The sequence below is a fragment of the Sander vitreus genome, chromosome 15 (genome assembly GCF_031162955.1).
Source record: "Sander vitreus isolate 19-12246 chromosome 15, sanVit1, whole genome shotgun sequence".
NCBI lineage: Eukaryota > Metazoa > Chordata > Actinopteri > Perciformes > Percidae > Sander > Sander vitreus.
Genome location: NC_135869.1, coordinates 19,995,733 through 20,016,792, shown reverse-complemented (window position 1 = coordinate 20,016,792; position 21,060 = coordinate 19,995,733). Strand labels below are relative to the sequence as shown.

The window sequence follows — 21,060 nt, the reverse complement described above, 5'->3', positions numbered from 1 at the left end:
ATTCTTATGGATGTTAAGAGAGATACTATTCAGTTGTGCGTTAACTTTTAACATGTTTTCCTTTTATTCCCCTTCTCTATCTCTATGTCCCTCTATCGGTCAATTGTTTGTTTCTTTATTGGTGTCGTCCATATGTCCGTCTGTCTGACTAACCCCAGAGCTGCTACAAGTGCCAGATTGTTGGGGCGTCCCTCAGTTGCTGTTGGAGAAGCTGCTCTCATAAATACCACTATGTCTGCGCCAAAGAGATAGGTAAGAGACCACAGTGAGAGAAGGAAAAGAGCAACAGGGGATGAAAACGGGGAAAAAAAGCTAGGGAGAGGCAGGAGAAATGAGAAGACAAATTGGGAATAGGAAATTGAACGTTGGTGTAGAGGGCAATGGGGAGGGAAACAAATAAGGCAGGTAGAAAATCGGAGAAAAAATGAAAGGAGAAGGGAGAAAGTGAGGGGAGGGAAAGTGGATGTGGGTAAATGAGAGAAGCAAAATGCATCAAAAAGTAACATTATTGAGTGCGAGAAGAGGTGTCTGAGAGTGCTAGGGGAGAGCAAAAGAGGAAAGGAGGGAGGGAAAAGAGGCAGGGAGCCTTGAATAAAGGGGATGATGAGAGGAAAGTGGGACCCTGGAGTGTGCAAGAGGGAGAGGGGGAAGAGATAGAGGGAGGAGGGTGTGTATGTGTGCATTATTGACCACAACCCCTGTGGCTCCGTCCATCCATTCTGCTGTCTGGGGACTGATTGCGTCTCTATGTGTGTCTAACCATGTTCCCTTCAGTGCGTGTGTGTGTGTGTGTGTGTGTGTGTGTGTGTGTGTGTGTGTGTGTGTGTGTGTGTGTGTGTGTGTGTGTGTGTGTGTGTGTGTGTGTGTCCCTGGTCATTGTTGTCAATATAAGTGCATGTCTGTGTGTTTGCACATGTGTTGTATGGCTTCCTCCCCCCTACCTTATGCCAACGAAGTGCACTGTGAGGATAAGAAGGCCTGCCACGTCTGCCTAGCCAGCACAGGGAGCAGAGCAAGGCCCTTTTTAATCCTGCTGAGTGCACCAGCCATATCTGACTGCTTGCCTGCCTGCATCGCAACTCATCCACTCATTCTTTATCTCTCTCTTTCTCTCTCTCTGCCTCTTTCTTGCTCATTTGTCATTTTAACCCTACCTCTTTGTCATTTATCTAGGTTTTCCAAAGAGGGGGGGGGGTTGTTGTGTGCATTTGCTTCATGCTATTTGTTTCTTTCATTGTTATCATCTATTTGCAATCCTGTAGCTTATTCTCCCCTTTTCTTTGCTTCCTCTCTCCCTGCCCAGGCTGCACATTCCACGAGGATGACTTCTCCATCAAATGTCCTAAACATGAGGTAAGAAAATAAGAGCTTCAAAACTTGTGTGTAAATGCATAGCAATCAGGTATTAGTGTTTCCACCATAGAAATAAAATGTATTCATTTCATTTCTATGGTTTCCACATATGTTCATGTACAGTAGGTGTGCATAGGTCGTGTTCCCATTAGAACACGTATAGCCTCTCTGCTCCAAGAACCGCTGTGCATTTAGATTTCTCCCCCCACCCCCCATCCCTCACCACAGTGCAGAAAAAAAATTAGTTCACACATTGCTACCACAAGGAGCAGCACCATGGCCGGATAAATGATACAGTGCAGAACAACAGTGCAATTGTCAGCTCTTGTAAAACAGAGAAAGAATCAAAGGGGGAAACATGAGGGTTCAGGTTGGTGTTCGTTGTACACTTGTATCAAGTACCTTACCTACTCTCATGCCAAGAGGGTCAGGATCTCATCTTGGACTTACCGTTACTTTGTGACCAAATCAATATGTACCCAATGACCTCAGCGAGCTAAACCCATGTCAGCCAACAACAGCTGTGTAAACACTTAGGTATGTGCCTTTGTGTATTACTTTCACTCAACATCCACGGTTATGACTGCAGACCACTGCAATTACAATGGGTCACCGTTTTGGTGTTAATATGAACAGTCGACTCCACAGTCGACTTTCCTGTTAGACAGACGCCATCTGGTGGTGGCGTATTTACACTGCAGCACAGAGAGGAAGGTCAAATGCAGAGGGAGGGGGGGAGGGAGGAGGGAAATAGAGAGGGAGAGATGCTGACATTCAGCAGGGAGCAGCGGTGCATTGAGGCAGCAGTGGCAGTAGCCTCCCTCCCCTCTCTGCATCTCTCTTTCCCTCCCTCCCTCTCTCCCGTTCTCCTCTGTGCAGACTGACAGGGATGAAAAGCTGGCTGCTGATCAAAACACCCCACCCAGCATCACTGCCTGCTATCCTCCCCACATGCTCTTTCTACCCTTTCTCTCTCTTACTCTCTCCTTCTTCCTCTTGTTATTTTTCGTCCCCAACCCCCCTCTCTTATTTTGCTTGTGCGCCTCCCTGCTGTTCTAGCTCCACTCTGTTCACCTATCATCTCTTGCGAGCTCCCTTTTTCCATTTTTCAGTCGTCCTCCCTTCATCCCTCCTCATCCCTTCCTCCCTGTTTCTCTCTCATCTCCTCTCTACTCCTCTCCTTACCTCAACTCCCACATCTAAGCAGCAGAAATAGAGCATGTGAAACAGAGAGAGAAAGGAGAGCGAGACAGAGAGAGATTGTTGTTAGCGGGCTGAGGCAGAGCTGTCATCAGCTGAGGGATCTGAAGGTCTGTGTGTGTGGGTCTGTGCTGCGCCAATTTACGCTGAGCAGCCTAATCAAAGGGAAGAGCAGACACATACGTACACACACATACACACACAACCACCCCATCCATTTGTCCCCCTCTGAAATTCTCTCTCTGCCTGTGTTCACTTGGTTTCAGGGCTGGAACACATATCAATGAAATCACACACACATGTTGCCTTCAGCTGTGGCTTCTCTAGAGCTAAGGGACACACACTGTGTGCGTCCATGCAGGTTCATTAACAGGTTATCTGTAAGCTCACACACGTATACACATAGCGAGCGAGAAAGAGACAATGGGGGGGAGAAAAAACTGTTTTGTGCTGCTGCTGAGTGGGAACAAAAGACGAATGGGGGCAGTTACATCAGAGAGTGTCAGAATGAAAGAGACAGGGATAGAAAGAGAAAAGAAGGGCAACTAGAGAGAGACAGGCAGCACTCTGTGATGGAGAAATTGCGAGAAGAAAAAAAAAAAGAGAGACTGAAGGTTTAAAAGAATGAGAATTACTCCAGGGAGGTAAACAGAAAGAGAGGAGAGAAAGAGGGAGAAAGAGCAAGAGATAAAAGACAGAGAGCGAAGCTGCTGGTCTGAGTCCAGGCCATAAGGATGGGCAACTGGCAGTTCAGAGAGAAAGACAGAGAGGGTGAATGAGAGATACTAGGGGGGCTGCAGAAGAGGATAAGGGGAAAGAAAGCGCTCCACCACCACAACACCAGCGCAATTAGTAGGCGTTCACATTGTATCTTTCACAGTGGAACTGGTTCACTGGCCAGCTGCATCCATCTCCCCACTCCTGCACACTGCAGCCAGCTTGCTTTCATGTCTGCAGATCTGCACAGAAACACTCTGGCATACTCAAAAAGATGCATGTGTACAGCACATACATGTGCTCATGTGCTCCCACCTGCAGTATACCTGTACGTACATGTATTGCAGCTTTTGTGTTCATAAAAACACAGTGCACAATTTTCTTATAATAGTTTGGACAGAACATAAAGGCTTATATTCTGCAGTGCTGTAAGGCCAATGTTGCAGAGGGAAGACCTCAAAACCTCTGGCACAGCTCATTTCTTTTCGAACCTCTTTGTGTGTTTGTGACTTGAATTCATGTCACTCTCTCTTCCCTTTTTGTACAGGACCTGTAAGATATTTCAGTTCACCACCTTCGCCACCAACACCACTTCTCAGCCAGGCAAGCATTGACTATCCAGCAAGGCAAACAAAGAAGCTGTCCTAACAGCCACCTATAACCTAAAAAACACGGTGATGACTGAAGACGGACAGACACATCAGCCAGTGGGGAAGGGTAAAAATGCTGCGCTGAGGTGGTGCTAGGAGCAATACAAGCCCTGGAGAATGGCTCCACAGAGAATAGCTGCTCCCTGAACCCAACCTGGAAATGTGTTTTTCCAATTGAGCCCCTTACTGGAAGGCAGAAGGCAGCGGCACTGTTTAACAAGAGGATAGACTTCGCTTTAGAGACTGTGTGCCTAGAGCCCAGTACACAGGGGGGCTGTTTGAAATGCAGAGCGAGGAATGTGTGTGTGTTCTGCCTTCGGATGGGTTGCTATCATAGTCAGACACCTGGTGGACACTGATTGGACAGGAGCATCCCTCTGGCCACCTTGTCTGTGGGCCAAGAGGTGTGTATGCGCGTGTGTGTGTGTGTGTGTGTGTGTGTGTTTGCGCATTATTTGTCTGTGTGAGTGAAGAAGTTTGTCTCCAATTCAAGATGTCATTGCATCATAAAAGCAGCATCCACCATCTGGATGTACTATCTCAATGTGTGCGTTTGTGTTTAAAACAAGAGACAAAAATTAAACAAAAAAGGAAACTGTACATGATGATCTGTTTTACAGGTTCTAGATATTCTGATATTGAAGAGTAAAGAAAAAAATGGACGCAGTATTTTAATATAATGCTCTTATCTTTGGAGATGTATTTTGATGTGCATTATGACTATACAACATCATTGCATCATCCTTGGTAAATGTCAGGCTTTGTTGTAATTCAGAAGTTAAAAAGAAAAAAAAGATACCTCTTTTTAAGAGTGTTACTTCAACTGTGTGCACATTCAATATGTACAGTAGACGCTGCCATCATCACTCGACAGGTTGCAGATCAGGGCTCCAAGGGTCCAACCGGGAGTCAGGTCATCTCACTTCATATCTGTGTACAGTTCAGAAGTATTACTGTTAAACATTGACATAATGTATGATTATTTCACCTACCACAGCAACGCAGAAAGATGTACATTTAATTCAGATTTTATAACACACCTGTCTGTTCGTGTACCTCAAATGTAGCCTCTTTCACTCTTCCATGCTATGTAACAATGCCCTGTACAGGGTGTCAGTTTAAGTACTGGTCATATCAAAAGGAGACATATTTAAGTATTAGAGCATAAAATAAAGTGCAAAAATGCCACACCAAACGTTCTCTTTTATGAAGCTCATTATTTAATGGTGTATATAAGTATTTGATGCTGTTTAAATGTAAGATGTGATGTACTAATATAATTGTGTATAGTATTTCCTAGAGATGTTTATTTTCTATAAAATGGAATATGTTATTGCTTATAAAATGTTATTAAAAGAATCCATTGATGAAAAAAATGACCTTTTTTGGGAATGTCACTTGTTATAAGTTGGAGCATGCCGTTTTATTGATTTTCATGTCTTTGTTTGGAATCGATGACACAGCATCACTTTGTTTGAAATGTTTTTTGTAACGCCAATGTTAAATATACCAGCACCTTCCAATGCTGCTATGACCAATGCCTGCTCTTTTTGTCTTTCCTGAACGTCCACTGACATTAACACACTGGAGACACAATTTGGATCAGCATATTTTCTGTGTTCACCAAGTAAAAGAGACTTTTGAAATAAATAAAAAAAATACTAATTTTCATTGCTATAGCCATATCAACACATCCCATCATCACCACAGTCATATCTGATATTAACAAACATGTTAAGCATTAAAATTAGAAAAATACAAACCTACTCTTAACAATCTGCATTTAAGAAAGCACATTACAGCCAACTACTGACATTAACGTTTGGCCTTTGCATGCAAAAACACTGAGAAAATAATTGGGTTTTGGAAAACACTAACAGATTAATTTATTCTTTTGTAACCACTTTTTGCAAAACTTTTATCCCATTTTACATACATAACCTATTTGCATAATTTTGAGTTTAGTGAAGGGAGACTTTTAATTGCTTAATTTATCATCATCATCATCATCATCATGTGGTATTAAAGTCCATTAGTTGCATTAAAATGTTAAGCACCACAGGAAACACTAGTCTTCTTTACAAAATGCTTTAATATTTACATCATAAAAAGGATGAAACCAAAGAACGAGAAAGAGATGTCAGTTAAAGGACACACGAATAATACCTTTAGACATGGCTGCATCTCACTCATCTCAATCCAACGTCTTTCACATTAGTGACACACTATAAAAAAAAAACAACATACTGATTCTGGGACAAAAACACATGCCAAAGTTTTTTTTTTTCACAGTCCTCTACAAATCAATAAACTGTGGTTCTCTATGAGCATGAAACTATAATAACTGAAAGAGAAAGTATTGCTCTTTATGTTGGAGCTTCAAAGGAAAAACCAGCAGATTCACTACAGGCCTTCTTTGGAAAACAAATTAATTATTTTGAAAGTGTCTGCATTATGTAACTTGTTGCAAAAGTGCCAAAGGTTCACGTTATAATTTGAGTTGTCTGTTGGCGATGCCAGAATTGGACGCTGCCAATTTCTTTTGTAATCATGGTTGCATACGTGTGCAACAGTGCAAAAGGTCAATTGAGTCAGACAATGTGACGCAAATACCTTGAAACTGTCTCCATTTTGACATTCATCGCCATGGCAACACAGTACAGTAACAACATTATTTGGGCCTGGTCAAAAGCTACCACATACAACTGGTTTTAGGGGAAGCAAATAAGCTCTGCTTATGCAAAATACTGCTTAATCAAAGTCCATACAGATTATAAATACATTTTAAAATATGTACACAGCAAAACAAAAAATGAACTCTATGAAAATAACTTCAAAAAGCCATATTATTACTTATCTCATTGAAATCAGCCTCGCGGGGCTAGTGCAGATAGACACACAGAGCTGTACAGTGGGTCACCTCTCCTCAGATTATCACCACTAAATCATGATTCAAATCAACTTTAACACTATCTGAACAACCTGCGGAGTGGCTTCCCACGAAGCCCACGGTCGGACCAATCCGACTTCGGTCCTTTTCCTCCTACGAACAAGAGAACGCCTCACTCTGCAGCCGATCAGGGCAGCCCACCACTCCAACCCACTGAGCACTCCTGCCTATAGTGCATCTATGTCACAAAAATCGGGCGTGGGGGACTATACTCAATAAGTGCGGGGCCACACACACACACACACACACACACACACACACACACACACACAGGACGTGGTGGCTCCTCTCTGTGGTCAAACTGTGTCACTGCAACACATTCTCACAAGGGGATTCAGCTCGTAAAGTGAGAAAAATGCTTCCTTTATTCTGGTTATAATCCATTGCAACAAGAGTGTGAGCTCTACAAGTGCTTCCTGATGTGGGGTTGGGGTGATGGGAAGGACAGTCCAGGAAGAAAATCCTGTCAGTTTGATGTGAATCAGGATAGTTTAATAAATCTGTTTAATAGCTTCTTTTCGGTCTGTGTGCATTTTTGTATTTCAGAGATGTTTCTATATACAGTATCCATGCATGTCTCTCAGCCCCCCCCACCCCAAATCTCTCTAGCTGTTGGTTACGGTGGTGCCGCTGCCAAGCTTGATGATCATTTGCTGGCAGTCGTGGAGGGTCCTCTTGTCTCCCAGCTTCTCCAGGGTGCGGGCGGCATCCGCCAGCATGCCTACCCTTTGGCCAGGAGCAGACAGAAAGGAGGGAGGAAGGTAGCGGCACGCCAGCATCACAGCCTCTGCCTGCTCCCGTTGGCCTGGCCGCGTCTCACACTCCTCTGCACACAAAAACACAAAGAACAACGTTACCGTGGGTGAGCTTTCGATGCCATCAGCCACCAATGCCCAATCAGACTGCAGCAACCTCTAACCAACCTTTAATTACTGATAGGATTTAGTGCCGTGAACAATTGGGCAAAATAGATGAGAAGCTGATAGGAGCTACTGATTATTGCCATTCAGTGTCTCTTAGATCAACTTTTATTTACAAAGTTGCAAGAAAACTTGTTGATGCTTGGAGAATAGCAGTATCCACAGTTGAAGTTTATCAGTACGATTAAAAATAAAAAAATAAAAAAATGCTTACTTTAATGCTAACTAAAGCTTGATACTGCAGTAATTTAACTCATAAACATAATTTACAATCATGATTATGTTATCAGAGCCTCTCATATTACCTACGATACCTCAGTATACTCAGTACACAGAAAAAACCTAACAGAAACTAAAAGCTTGAACTGATCTTATCTGTCAGAAATGATTTTGCAGCATTCATGACATAATAGGCAGTGCATGAACGACAAATACAGCAATTGCTAGAAAATATCGCACTTTAAGAAATTAAGCAATAAACAATTCAGCCTGCAGACAGAATGACTTGTGCAGAGTTGGTAACGATAAAAATCAACAAAAGTACACACACACACACACACACACACACACACACACTACACACACACACACACACACCTGTCTTGGCTCCGGGCGTTGCCCTGCGTCGCAGTGAGCGATCCAGGAGCTGATGTGTGCGGGTGGGACTGGCCCCTGCCATCAGCCTGGCAGTGGCTTCATGAAGAAACAACTGGAAAGAGATGGAGGGAAGAGTAATAAGGAGGAGGAGGAGGGACAATGACTCATACAGAATATCCATCTCTACCTCAGAAAAGCCTTTGAAGCCTTGTGAACAACGCTGCTAAACACTTGCCTCAGGGGTGTGTGTGTGTGTGTGTGTGTGTGTGTGTGTGTGTGTGTGTGTGTGTTGCAACACCTCCCAGCTAATTTCCAGAGAATTGTATTGTGGACTGCTTGCAAATATGTGAACAGGACGTATTTGGATTGTATGTATGCTATATATGCTATTTCAGGTATGTAGAGCACATAATCTGTTCTGAAGCCTGTGCTGATGAGTCATGGTTTTAAGTGCCTGACAACGCAAACACACCAATAAAGGAGCTGCATAGGTGAGTTCAATCATGCTATTTGGATGTCTGCTTGTGTATTAATTAGACAAAAAATAAGATTAGAAAACAGTCTAGAAGACACAAAAGTTTGACTGTAGGTCAGCAAGACAACAAATCCCCCAAACTGGTCTAACTACGTACTTGTATGAGCTAAATGACTAAAATGTAGTGACTAATAGACCTCAACAGTCCCGCCCACAGCCGACTCCGGAAGTAAAAATCCCACTGATTTTCTCCATAAGGATTTAGAATATCAGTCATAATGTCTAAACCATCCAAGGTAGACTGACCCCGAGCTACGTGGTTTTGAAACGAAGGTTTCTGCTCCTGAAGAAGTTAGAAGTCTGTATGAAATCCACCTTGTTTTATCTTTTTTTTTTTTTTATTTAAATGGAGAAAAACTACACTACCCACAATCCTAAGCGTAACAGCAATGTCTCCGATTGGTCCAACTCGCTGTTACCATAGAAACGTTTACCGTACCCGCAAAACGGCTAGAGCGAGCTTCTACCAGTCTATGATAGTTTCTGTACACGGTCTTGTACCTTTGCCTTTTTTGCGCCGAATCAAATGTGTTATGCTCACTATTCATCTCGTAGCTGGTTGGCTTGGTTCCAGACTTAAAACTATATATATATATATATATATATATATATGCGCAATAAAAAAAAAAAGTGTCTGGTCACTGTTGAGCTCTATACTGCTATACGTACTCTTCGCATTGCAGGCCTGAAGCTGTGTGCCAGCTTGCGTAGGGAGCTGAGATCCTGCTGAAAGCCTTGGAGCTCCGGCGGGGAGGCCTGGTGGACCCCTGGGGGGCCGCTGCTACTCACCAACCCTGACCCGGCAGGACCAGCCCCCTGCTGCTGCAGGCGCCACACGTTGGTCCTCATCACCAATAAGAGATCGCACAAGAGCAACTGGACAACCTAGAGGAGAGAAATGGACAAGACTAGGATTAGCATTTCACTGCCATAACAGCCATTGATGCAGTACAGTAACATCACTGACAGATGACCTGGATACTGAAATGTGAGCAATGTGTAGTTAAGTATTTAAGTATTTATATAAGTTATTTTCAGAAGTTTGGTCTCCGTTTTAGACTTAAAATTGAAGGCTATGCTTATGAAGAAATGTGTTTCTACGACAACTGTTTCTAGTTGATAATTGTAATATTAGACAGTTCGATGTTGATAAGTAGGTAAGTCAAACTTCAGATGCTATTCTCAAATATTTTTGGGTGACGTGACAGAGCTCTACCCAAAGTTGAAGGGCATTTCAGTATGTGCGTTTGTATTCTGCGGTTAGTGGCCCAGCTCTGTGTTGCACTGCAGGTGCATTGCACTCCGCTGAGACACACATGCAATGCAACTACAATGCACCACAGCTCTGGCCGTAGACGTGCACACACTCTGAGCTACCTATCCACCAGCATCACCATCTGCTGAACGCCAGAGGGTAGGTACAGGGGATCCGCAGTCTGTGCTTAGTATTGTGAAGTGTGTGTGTGTGTGTGTGTGTGTGTGTGTGTACTCAAGTGATTATGTGTAGCCAACTGTTTGTGTTTACAATTTTATACACGCACGTGTAGGCACATCTGTCACTGTGTGCATTCGTGTGTATGCGTTTTTTTTATACTTCTAATGTGGATGCAAAAAATGACTTTAATGAGCACAAATCTGCAAGTGCTTGAGTCTGTGTGCGTGAGTGTATGTACCTTGTCTAAACTGGAGCTGTGACAGTGCGGTCCTAGGTTGAGGCTGTCTCGAAGCAGGGCACTGGCTTTGTCGCTGTAGCTCAGACTCAGCTGGCAGTTTTCAGGCTTGGACAGCAGAGCCCGCACCGCCCTGAATGTGTTCAGACACGCCTTGGGCAGAAGACTCCTGACAGAGCAAGGTGAAAAAGAGACAGAGGGCACAGGTTAAATAAGTGGACGTGTGTGTGTGTGTGTGTGTGTGTGTTATGCAACACACTCTTAGGCTGGCTGCAGAAGTTCCAGTGTGTACATGTCCAACTTACTCTGCGTTCTGCAGACTGCGGGGTAGGTGCTCAACAGTCGGATACAGTCTTTCCGCCGCGGCGTCATCTCCTTGGAGCCAGTTGATGATCACCACGGTAACTGAGGACCACCACTTTGAGTGGGGGTCACAGCCTGGATGTTAAAACCAACAGAGTCAAAGGTGAAACCCCCGCAGGCAAACAAACATGCAAATATTTGAATCCCTCACTGTCCACTTGTACATTTAATGTGCAAAACACACACACACACACACACACACACACACACACACACACACACACACACCCCTCCCCTTCCTCCCTCTCCTTCCCTCCTCTCAAGGTGATCACCGATTTGACAGCGCTAAAGATAGATGAAGCAATCTAGTGGATGCCTCCCTTTCGCCTATCCCCTTTTCGCTCAGATCTGTGATCAGTGAGGATAAAGGAAAGGGGTGGGAGGGTGGAAGTCAACCCACACACCTCAATCCCAAAAGTATAAAAATGAACTTTATCTCACTGATTCTTATTTTGCATTCCCAGGGCAGGTGACTGAAAGATGCGAGAAAAAAGGTAAATGCGATTCTCTCAGAGACGATATGCAGCAATGAAGCAAATCTACACTTGAATGTGTTGATGTAATTAAGCAACATAAGTAGTCTCAGTTAGTGAGTGTTTGGTTGCCAAGGTTTTAGAAGCAGTTTTTTGGCTGGGATTCCAAAACTGCTGCCATTAATTGTCAATAGTGTTTTTTGATGTTATATAATTTAAAAAGCGCCTTACGTTTACCATTATTTTCAAGATACTGTCCTTCCTGTGGTTGGTTTCAATCTTTTCAGACAAATAAATGTGTCGTTGACAGAAATGACAGGGACTTACCAGTTACAGTGGCCATGTTGGAGCCAATAGCAAAGGACTGGGAGGTGGCACCAGCTGCATCTGACGCACTAATCAACAGCTGGAGGTACTCCAGGGCATCAGCATACTCCCTGAGAAGAGAAACATACGGAATGGTTATTTTGCCGCCACATGAACATACAATGACAATTTCAAATCTATTATTACAAGTTTATTGTTTTAAGCCCATTATTCTATCCTAAGTGTTTACTGTCAAATAGTCAATAAATGTTATACAATGGGGTGAATAGTTTAAAAAAAAATAAAAAAAAGTGTGTTTTCTTTTCTCACCCCTCTCCCTGACTGGGGCTTTTCTCTCCATGAGGCTGGGCTACACAGTAAAGAGCTTTCTCCAGGAGGTGTTCCCTGAATGCCTGAGTCACCTGGGCCAGAGGATCCACTGTAACAGTACCAACAGACCCTTAACATGAGTGTGCATGTAAAAAAACAGGAGTTTAGGCCTTATGTGACAAATTTGAAGAGGTGACAAATTAGCCATTATTGAACACATTTTGTCTGCACTGACCAGTATTGCCAGCCTGGCTGTAGATGCTTTCTTTGGGAGTGCTGCGAATAGCCCAATCCCCATCCACAAAGAAGCGGTGACCTAGTGGGTGACACAGCCACTGCATAGCTGGAGGCACACTGCCACTGGACGACAGGCACGCCTGACGGGCACTGCTCAGGAACACACGCTATCAGAATTAAAAAACAAAAAAAAGTTAAGTTCTGCACTCCCATTTCTTTTCTTTTAGTTGGATGTGGACAGAATTACACAGCTTATAGTTTACTAATGATGTTTCAGCAAGTCCCATGGTCATGTTAATTACACATGAAAGACGTCTACTAAGTGTATACCATTTGAACTCTAAACAGGATAATGTGCAATTACACTTATTCTGGCAGCATCCACGCAAAAACAATTGAATAAAATAGGACATTATAAATGACGTGCATGTGCAAACGAAGGGAACTTACAGAGGTAAAATGCAGGATCCTTGGCATGCTGGCTTTGACCCGTAGAGCTGCAGAGACGTAGACCTCAGCCAGACTGGCTACAGGCAGACAGGAGCCAGCACACTCTGCCAGGTTTACCGCACTTAGAGCCATGTGCACTGCTGACAGATGGCTACCATTCAGCTTACCTGTATGCACAGATATAAAACAAGAAAATAATGTTTATTTACTTATATATATTATTTTACAGAGAACAGTGATGCAATAATCATAAAAAGGTTTAGTCACATTGCAGCAAAAAAGGGGGGCCGAGTTCGCTCTTTAACCACCTGAGATACTGTAACTTCAATAAGCCACCCTACAGTGTTCAGTCTCCCACACTGATTTAATTTAGAAACAGGGTTTTTCCCACCAACCGACCTGTCATGTGAAGCTGGTGCAGGCGGTGGTAAACAAGGGAGGCGTCACGGCTGCTTTTGCAGGCGTCCTCCTTCAGGGGGCGGTCAGATCGCAGGCCCCCAGCCCTGGCAGCCAGCCAGCGGCCCACCCAAAGGCGCTGGAGGCAGAATCTTAGCAGGGACCAGAGCGCAGAACAGGCTAGGTCCAACTGAGAGATAGGTAAAGGACGACCTAGAGCCTTCAGACAGGTCCATAGGTTCTGACTGGCCTGGGCAAAATCTCCCTGGGGAAGGTGAAAGAGATCAGTGATGATGAGGAAGAACAGATAAAAGGTAACTCCTGATGAAGAACATGGGGATACAGATCTTTCTTTTGGAATGGGATATCGCTTTTAAAATCATCAAATGTCTCCATGAGCATCATTAAATTAGTTAAGTTTGTATTGTTTGTTTGTAGTGTGTGTGTGTGAGTGTGAGTGGGGGGGGAAAGACATACTCTAGCTAGGTCCAGGTCAGCCTGCTTGCGGTGCCTCCAGAACAAGACAGAGGATCCAGAGTGAGGTCTGGTAACAGGCTCTCCATACACCAACAGTCGGATCAGAACCCCTGACACCAGAATACCGTTCAGTAGCCACACCAGTATAGTTGGCAGCATCCAGTCCATCCAGCCCCATGAGTCCGCTACAGAAAACACATTTCATTTATCATTCTGGAGTAATAATTTAGAATACATCACATGAAATTAGATTCTTATAAAATTTCAAAACTGCTTTTTTTTTTTTTTTCTCCACTCTTACTGACAGTGGCTTCATTTTACCTGCGATATCCACACCCAGGACGCTTCTTCCTGCGTGATGGGTGGCAGTGGCTGAGGGGCTTCCAACTGAGCTGCTGCCGGATGAACAGAGCAGGGCGGCCAGAGGGTTGAGGGAGAGGAAGAGGAAGGTGAACGTGCACAAAGCCATGCGGGAACGGTCCAACATGCCGCCAGCACTGCCTCCTGCTGCCGATCTGTCTAACATGCCAACACTAGGCTGCTAAGTAGAAGAGAGATAAGATCAATGTGACAAAAGTTACATAGACAGTAACTACATATTTTATTTCGCTGATAAAGTACAGTGGTGATTGATTAAGGATTAAACCTGTTGACTGTCAAAACTCCGCCACAATACTACTGCATACCTTAGTGTCCTCCCCCATCGGACTGTCAGACTCTGAGTCACTGCTACAGTGTGAGAAAGAGCTGGGGGAGCCCACGTCAGAGGCTGGCGGGGTGGGCAGCTCGTTCTTCACATCAGCCGGTCCGTCCACTTCCATGGCAACCAGGTCCTTGAGAGACTCTGAAGAAAAGGGAAAGGAAAGACGAGGAGAGCAGTTAGAGCGTCTATCAGTGGTACCAAAGTAAAGACATCAATTCAATTTCACTTACTTAGAGGCCATAGTAGACTATTTTCACTTCTGTCATTTCAGGATAACAGTAGCTATCAATAGACCTCATCACAAAAGGTCAACTGAATGACTTACTTTCAAGGAATTGAAATAAATTGCAGAGAAGCTGTTATTAAATAAAGAAGTTAGACAGGTTTTAAGCGCGTACTGTTTTTCTGGGCTGCCATTTTAAAAGCCATGTTCTCCTGTTTGAGCTTCTGGTTGGTCTGCTGAAGGTAACGGATGTAGTCGATGGCTTTCTTCAGCACTGCAGACTTGTTGAGCTATGAGAAAGTAAAAATAAAATTATAAGATTGGCTTCTTCCTCTTCTCTTCTCAATGCAGTTGCCAGGTTTTTCTATGACATGAAGAGATTGCAATCAAGTTAAATGATATCCTTTCCTACCTTGGCCTCAGTACCAGCCACCAGATCTTTGAGCTCGAGGATTTTGTCATTAATTGAGGAGCGGTAGCGCTTCTCGATGGCGTTGTGGGCTGTGCGCTTCTCTCCCTTGTGTGGCAGGCCCACCGGCTTACCGCTGATGGCGATGCGGTTGATAGGCAGCTTATCAGTGTCCACCATGACAGGCACCGTGGTCAGGATGGTGCCACCACCCATAAAGGCCTGAAGAGGTAAATATGGTGGCACACAAGAGGGGGCAGAAAATAAGTGAGACAATTACCTAAAGACTGCATAGTAAAATCATATTTGATCACAGTATGATCTCAGTACTGAGTTGTACATGGTGTGCCTACCTGCAGTGAAGTGCTCTGTACTGGGGTGGTGGTGGCCAGGGATGAGGCCATAGTAGTGACCATGCAGGGGTCGTGCTTCAGAGTGGTCAGCAGCAGAGACTCAGCCTTGATGAACTGGGGTTGCAGCAACACCTGAGAAGAAACACACACTTACAGTAAAGGCAGTATACAGTTTGGCTTTTGGTTCCATAATACACAAACAAGGAGTGCACTGCATTTATTGTGTCATTCAGGTACCAGTCTAACACACTTACAGGTACTTGCTGTATGTGGGGTGCAATGGTTTGAACTGGCGGGCTCGCTGACGTGGCCAAGAGAGGAGAAGTGGTGGTCAGCCCTGGGAGCTGAGCCTGGATGGTCACTGGCTGAACATTTGGAGGTGATGATGACAAGATGGCTGTGGGTTGGCTCACACTGGCAGCTGGAAAATATTTGTGCAAAAGATTTTTTCAGACGTCATTCAAACATATACAGTATAATTGTGTGAAATACCCAGGACAACGGTATCAGCCAATATCAGCTTTAAAAAGCAATGTCAAATAGGTATTATTATATTCTTTTTACTGCCGTGATGTGGCCGTTGGTCAACACTTTTGTGATCTTTTAAATTTTGAAATGGCAGGTCACCTGTTACATCATGTTTTTTTTTACACTAAGACAATCTCTTATAATGTCTACGCCAGCATTTGTACTAAGCCTGAATTGGTATTAACACAAAAAAACACATACTGGTATTGGCCTATAAAAAGGTAAAAAAAAAAGTGATATTTGTATTGGTGATATTAGTTATCCATGCAACTCTACTACACTTGACACTGTGCAGGCCATTGTCTATTGGTTTAGGTTGTACTGGTTGTCTATTGTATGCCAATGGGTGAAATACAATCTCACTGGAAATAAGTGACAGCAACAGTGTGTCACCTTGTGTTTCTTATCAGCACTAACTTGCTAGCCATTGCAATCACCGGCCAGTACCAGGGTCAGGAAGTTTTAAAGAAGTAATACACATTTATTGCATCTATAATAATTCAAAAGCAACGTTTAATTTACTACTTCCCACTACGAAAAAAAATACCCGGTAACAATCAGGTGTTAACATTTTGAGTGGACATGGCTGCAGATATTCCGTATGTACAATAACAATGGGTATTTCCCAGACAAGGCATTTTCATTTAGCTCACAGACTCTCACGCCACTGAGCAAAGTCTATTAGATCAGGACTTGGCCCTCTGCTGAGGTTGAATAAACTAGTGTCCTAGCTTGGTAAATGCAATACATGTGTTGGTTTGTGTGAATTCTCATTCTGAATAGCCCAGGAGTCAACGACCTATATCTCAAGAGCTAATAAAATAGCAATGCATGCAGGAAAACACCCTTTACATGTATTATTGAGAAGGACTGTTACAGTATAATCACGGAAGAAATAACATTGATAACCGTACCAGTTTCAAAACCAAACATTATAGCTCCTGTTGGCTAAAATAATGTAGCACTAATGTCTTCTTTAAAAGTCATTTTAAGGACCTGTAGATATCTATCTTGTACTATCTAACTCAAAAAGGTAGCCACGATAGGCACTAGAATAAACCCTCATCACCATCAAAGAGTGTTTACTTGTGTAGCTGATATGGTTGCTGTAGTTGGTCTGCACCGGTTGTGACTGAGACTGGGGCTGAAGTTGTGTCTGCAGCTGTAGCTGGGGCTGAGGCTGAGGCTGGGGCTGAGGCAGAGTCTGAGGTGCAGGTGAGGTGAAGAGGGCCTGGGGCATGGAGCTAAAAACTGGGTTCGGTCCTGGTGAGCCATGAGGTGAAGCTGCCTGGGCGGGGGAGGACGGGCTGAGAATGGGTTGGGGCTGCTCAACCTGGGGCTGTTTGAGGCTCTGAGCCTGCTGCGGGGAGGCTGGCTGCTGCTGCTGCTGCTGCCTCTGTGTGGAGTTGGGCACCTGGGCTAGGGGGGACTGCTGGAAAGTCGGAGGCTGGAAGGCCTTGTCTGGCGTGGAGGAACTACGGGTGATGGGTGGGCCCAGGAGTGCATCCAGGTGGGGGCTACTGCTTAGAATGGAAGAGGAAGATGAAGGTGGAGGTGTGGTAGTGGTGGTTGGAGGGGCAGGTGAGGTGATGGACTGGGTCAAACCAGGAAGCTCTTGGGTGGGAGGAGACACTGTGTATGGAGGGTTATCAAACAGTCCTCCAAACTCCATGTCCTGGTTGCTGATGAGCTGTAGCATGTCTGAAGAGGGAAAGAAAGCAGAGCCAACAAGTAGAAAGATAAATAAGAATTTTCAAAGATAACTCTGGTGCACAGACAGTGGAGATCTGCAGTTCTGAATTGGAACCAGTTCTAATTTATGAGACCTGGGCATTTGTTGAGAAACATCGTTTTCAGTTTGGCTTATTAAATACTGAAAACAACTTCACAGTAGCATTTTCTTTTTTATATTTGTATTATTCTTTATTTAGGCTTTTTCCCCACAAATGGGAATCACCAAATAGTCTGATATATGACAAATTCATTTTGAGGCAGCTTGAAAAAGCTAACACATTTTGGTTGCTTTTCATACTTAGAAAATATGACTTGAATTAGAACCAGGATTCAATAACCTAAATTGGATCTGAATGGATAAATATTAAACCCTTGTCAAAAAACAACAACTTTATGCAGTGCCTCCAAAATTTTGTAAATGCTCCGACTTTTTAGACCGGACATTTTTTTTTAAATTTCCTAGAGTGGTAACTATTGACTAATGGGTTCCCATTTGAAAGATTTGAGCATAAAAGGTAGGCTATTTACCATACAAACGGCTGTGGTTTAATGGGTAATGCTTTTAAATCAATATAATGTTCAAAGCGTTTTTAAAATTATCAAAATATTTTATAATCTCTAATTTGGACATGATGAAGTTTAACAGGAATATATTGGGGTAAAAGCTAAGTGTATGTTGTGTCTGCAGTGAAACGCAGCACCCTGGATTTGTAGTCCAGTGTTTTGTATGAGGTGATCGCTCTTGACCAATCAGAGCGCGTCTCAGAGACTTGCCCAAGACAGGAAAGAGAGAGCGCTGTCTGTGGCTCCGCGCGAGGTTACCATAGAGCAGCATCACCAAGGGTTACTGTCGGTCAAATTTAGAAAGATGACGAGCACGTCTGCAGGATTTGCTTTTTACCATCTACAGTTTACGCAGTGGTGCTTTGTACAAATACACTTTGACTATTATCATACAAATACATATTAGCTATTACAGTAACTGATAATTAGAAATGTTTTCCATACTCTAACGTTACATCCCTACATTAGCTACATCAAACGTGTCATGAGAATGTGACCATAATATATACATAAACATTTGAATTGCTACGCCAGTATTAATGCACAGAAGATGCAGGGTTTTTTTTTAATAAAAAATAGTATATAACGTTACTGCAAACAACAAGCACGTGTTTACAAGAAACATAAGAAAAAAACAAACATGTTTTGACATTATAATCTTTTTTTTTTTTTTTTTTTGCCAAAAAGCGATACATAAGATTTGTGAAGGCGGTCAACTGAGGCAGTGAACCCAACGCGGAGGAATGAACGACAGTAACCCTTGTCTGTGGAGCAGACTGGGGGCGGGGCCCACTCACGACCACTTAGCAGCACATTAGCCTCGTCTATTAGCATAGCTAACCCGCTCTAAAAATCGGTTACTATTACGACATTATGGTAGATAACGTTAGTGTAATTCACAACACTGTAAACAAGGCCGTCTATTATCACCTCAGCTAACCTCTAACTGATACTAGTTAACGTTAGTTAAATGGTTAACGTTAGCTAGCTAGTCGTTAATGATGGCTGATGAAAGCTACGCTGTCAGCTGCAACATTTTAAATTGACTGGTAACGTTAGTGCATTACATGTAAAACACAGGAGGCAACAAAAACTAAACACACATGGCATGCATGAGGTAACGTTCACGTTAGTGTTATGTTAGAAGCAGTGTTGTTAGTTTAGCCACAAACGTTAAATGCGACTGGATTAGCTAGAAAACGCTTAATTTCTTACCATCAATGTCGTTTAAGAGGGCCGTGTCAATATCGCTGGGGTCATTAAGCGACAGTGTTGGATCCAGATTATCCAACGAAGGATCGTCAAAAGACAGGCCGTTCATCTTTACTCTTGTGTCTGGCTTCCCGATGTAGCTAACGTTAGACTTGACTTGCTGGAGAATGGCTCAAAATGGGAAAACATGGACAACTTCTCACGTCCCTACATTTGTCAAATCGTCAGACTCCGAGTTTACCTGAAATATGCGCAGTGTGCTGCAACCTTTGAGTGATGTACTAACTAACTACTCACTCATACCCCCATGATCGTCCAGGGAAACTTGTCAAACCAAGCCAAACACTGAAGCTCATTCAGCACTAACGTGCTTACGGCGGTAGCCGAAAGGGACCCACCTAGCCGATGGTGATCGACAGGCTCTACAGCCAATCACTACCTTTATACATGGATTCCCACGTCCCCTGTTTTTCAGTTTGTTTTGATTATTTGACTGAAGAGGTGACAGCATGTAGAGCATGTGCCATCATTTTATAATACGACAATACATAATGAGACATTAATGTACTCAACGATCTGATATAATGGCTCCACGAATACCTACATATATATAATTTAAAAGTAGTATACAAGATATTATCTACTGGGTATAAATGTCGCATTTATAACCCATGCTATCTATCTTAGTCCTGCACATCCAAATAAAACCAGGCATATATTTTATTAAACTGTATTTTGAGGGAAAGCGTGGATGTGTTTATTGTGGGCTTGCCCCCAACAGCCAATGAGAACCGAGCGGGCGTGAGCTACTGAAAGACAAGTTTGTTTGACTCGAAGCAGCGGCTCCTCCTGTAGAACCAGTGAAATCGACCAATGGGAAGCTCAGGAGCCGAGTGGGGTGATCTGACGTCCCATCTCTGTGACTAGTGATTACATCATATGTTTCTATCTTTGAACAGTGGTAGCGGCAGAAGGGAAATAACCTGGAGTAATACAGGTGGCCTAACAGAATAAATAACGATGCAACGATGTTATACAGTCTATGGATGCAAATTGTAATATTTGCCAAAGAAATATATTATTTTATACCAAATCCATTCTCTCAGTACAAGTATACTAGTTAACGTAGTAACATAATGTGTCTTCCAGTAAACAACGCACTTCAATTATTAGTAATGTAAACAACTGGGCAAGGTCAACTGTATTTACATATCAGCAACAGCTAAATTAAAACTATAATGTGAACGCACATTCACATTAACACAAAGGGGGAACCCCACAAAAGCATGGTTGGGAAATAGGTCAGTGACCCAGAGTAGCACTGCAGTTGTTGTCAATTCAAGGGGAATGGAGTATTACTAACATCCTGTCAGCAAGCCTGATATTGTTGGTGATGGGGTGCGTTTGTATAAAGGTGCATGTCTTGTTCACTCTTTATAATAGATTTTGAAAACCTGTCATTGATGCTCCACAAGCAACTGGAGTAAGCAAACGTCTATAAAAAACTGTTGAGATTTGTTTACATTTGTTGTGCTACAGTAATATATTAAAGCATAGTGGATGGGGATGGGGTGAGAGGCTCATGTGACAATGAACGGCCAGTACAGTGCAAGATTGAGGTCGAGTTGCATCAGAATGTTCATGAAGAAGCAGCAGAAGGAGATTGTCACACAACCCTTAATTGCAAATTAACCACAAACCGTTGTGAGG

At 43.3% G+C, this 21,060-nt stretch overlaps 2 protein-coding genes across 6 annotated transcripts in view; one reads left to right on the top strand and one right to left on the bottom strand.

Moving 5' to 3' along the window:
• The window catches only part of rai1 (retinoic acid induced 1), a 55,863-nt gene extending 50,405 nt beyond the window's left edge, over positions 1–5,458 (top strand). Inside the window, exons 3-5 of one of the 2 annotated variants that reach the window (XM_078270332.1) lie at positions 159–252; positions 1,304–1,353; positions 3,818–5,458. In XM_078270332.1, coding sequence (XP_078126458.1) covers positions 159–252; positions 1,304–1,353; positions 3,818–3,826 — 153 coding nt within the window. In that variant the 3' untranslated portion in view covers positions 3,827–5,458. The remainder of the gene's footprint in view (positions 1–158; positions 253–1,303; positions 1,354–3,817) is intronic. The other variant, XM_078270333.1, reaches the window with a different exon arrangement.
• Positions 5,459–5,992: 534 nt separating this feature from the next.
• srebf1 (sterol regulatory element binding transcription factor 1) lies at positions 5,993–19,988 on the bottom strand. Of its 4 annotated transcripts, none has more exons than XM_078270335.1 (19): positions 19,354–19,988; positions 16,927–17,541; positions 15,567–15,733; positions 15,313–15,444; positions 14,963–15,181; positions 14,726–14,840; positions 14,311–14,468; positions 13,946–14,162; positions 13,625–13,809; positions 13,151–13,412; positions 12,752–12,918; positions 12,300–12,468; positions 12,065–12,194; positions 11,756–11,865; positions 10,898–11,030; positions 10,596–10,761; positions 9,592–9,807; positions 8,388–8,499; positions 5,993–7,696 (listed from the first exon to the last, which is right to left on the bottom strand). In XM_078270335.1, exons 1-19 carry the CDS (start codon positions 19,457–19,459, stop codon positions 7,476–7,478), a joined length of 3,600 nt encoding a protein of 1,199 aa, XP_078126461.1. In that variant the 5' UTR covers positions 19,460–19,988; the 3' UTR covers positions 5,993–7,475. The 4 variants fall into 4 exon arrangements, with proteins under 4 accessions (XP_078126461.1, XP_078126460.1, XP_078126463.1 ...); XM_078270334.1 differs by having other exon boundaries at positions 13,946–14,165; positions 19,354–19,986; XM_078270337.1 differs by having other exon boundaries at positions 12,065–12,173; positions 19,354–19,980.
• Between the last annotated feature and the right edge of the window lie 1,072 nt (positions 19,989–21,060).

Coding starts and splice junctions, on each gene's coding strand:
- srebf1 (XM_078270334.1), bottom strand. CDS start 19,459: ATGAACGGCCTGTCTTTTGACGATCCTTCGTTGGATAATCTGGATCCA. Junction 11,866..12,064: donor AGCCCCAGTCAGGGAGAGGG/GTGAGAAAAGAA, acceptor TTCTCTTCTCAG/GGAGTATGCTGATGCCCTGG. Junction 7,697..8,387: donor AACGCCCGGAGCCAAGACAG/GTGTGTGTGTGT, acceptor TTTTGTGTGCAG/AGGAGTGTGAGACGCGGCCA.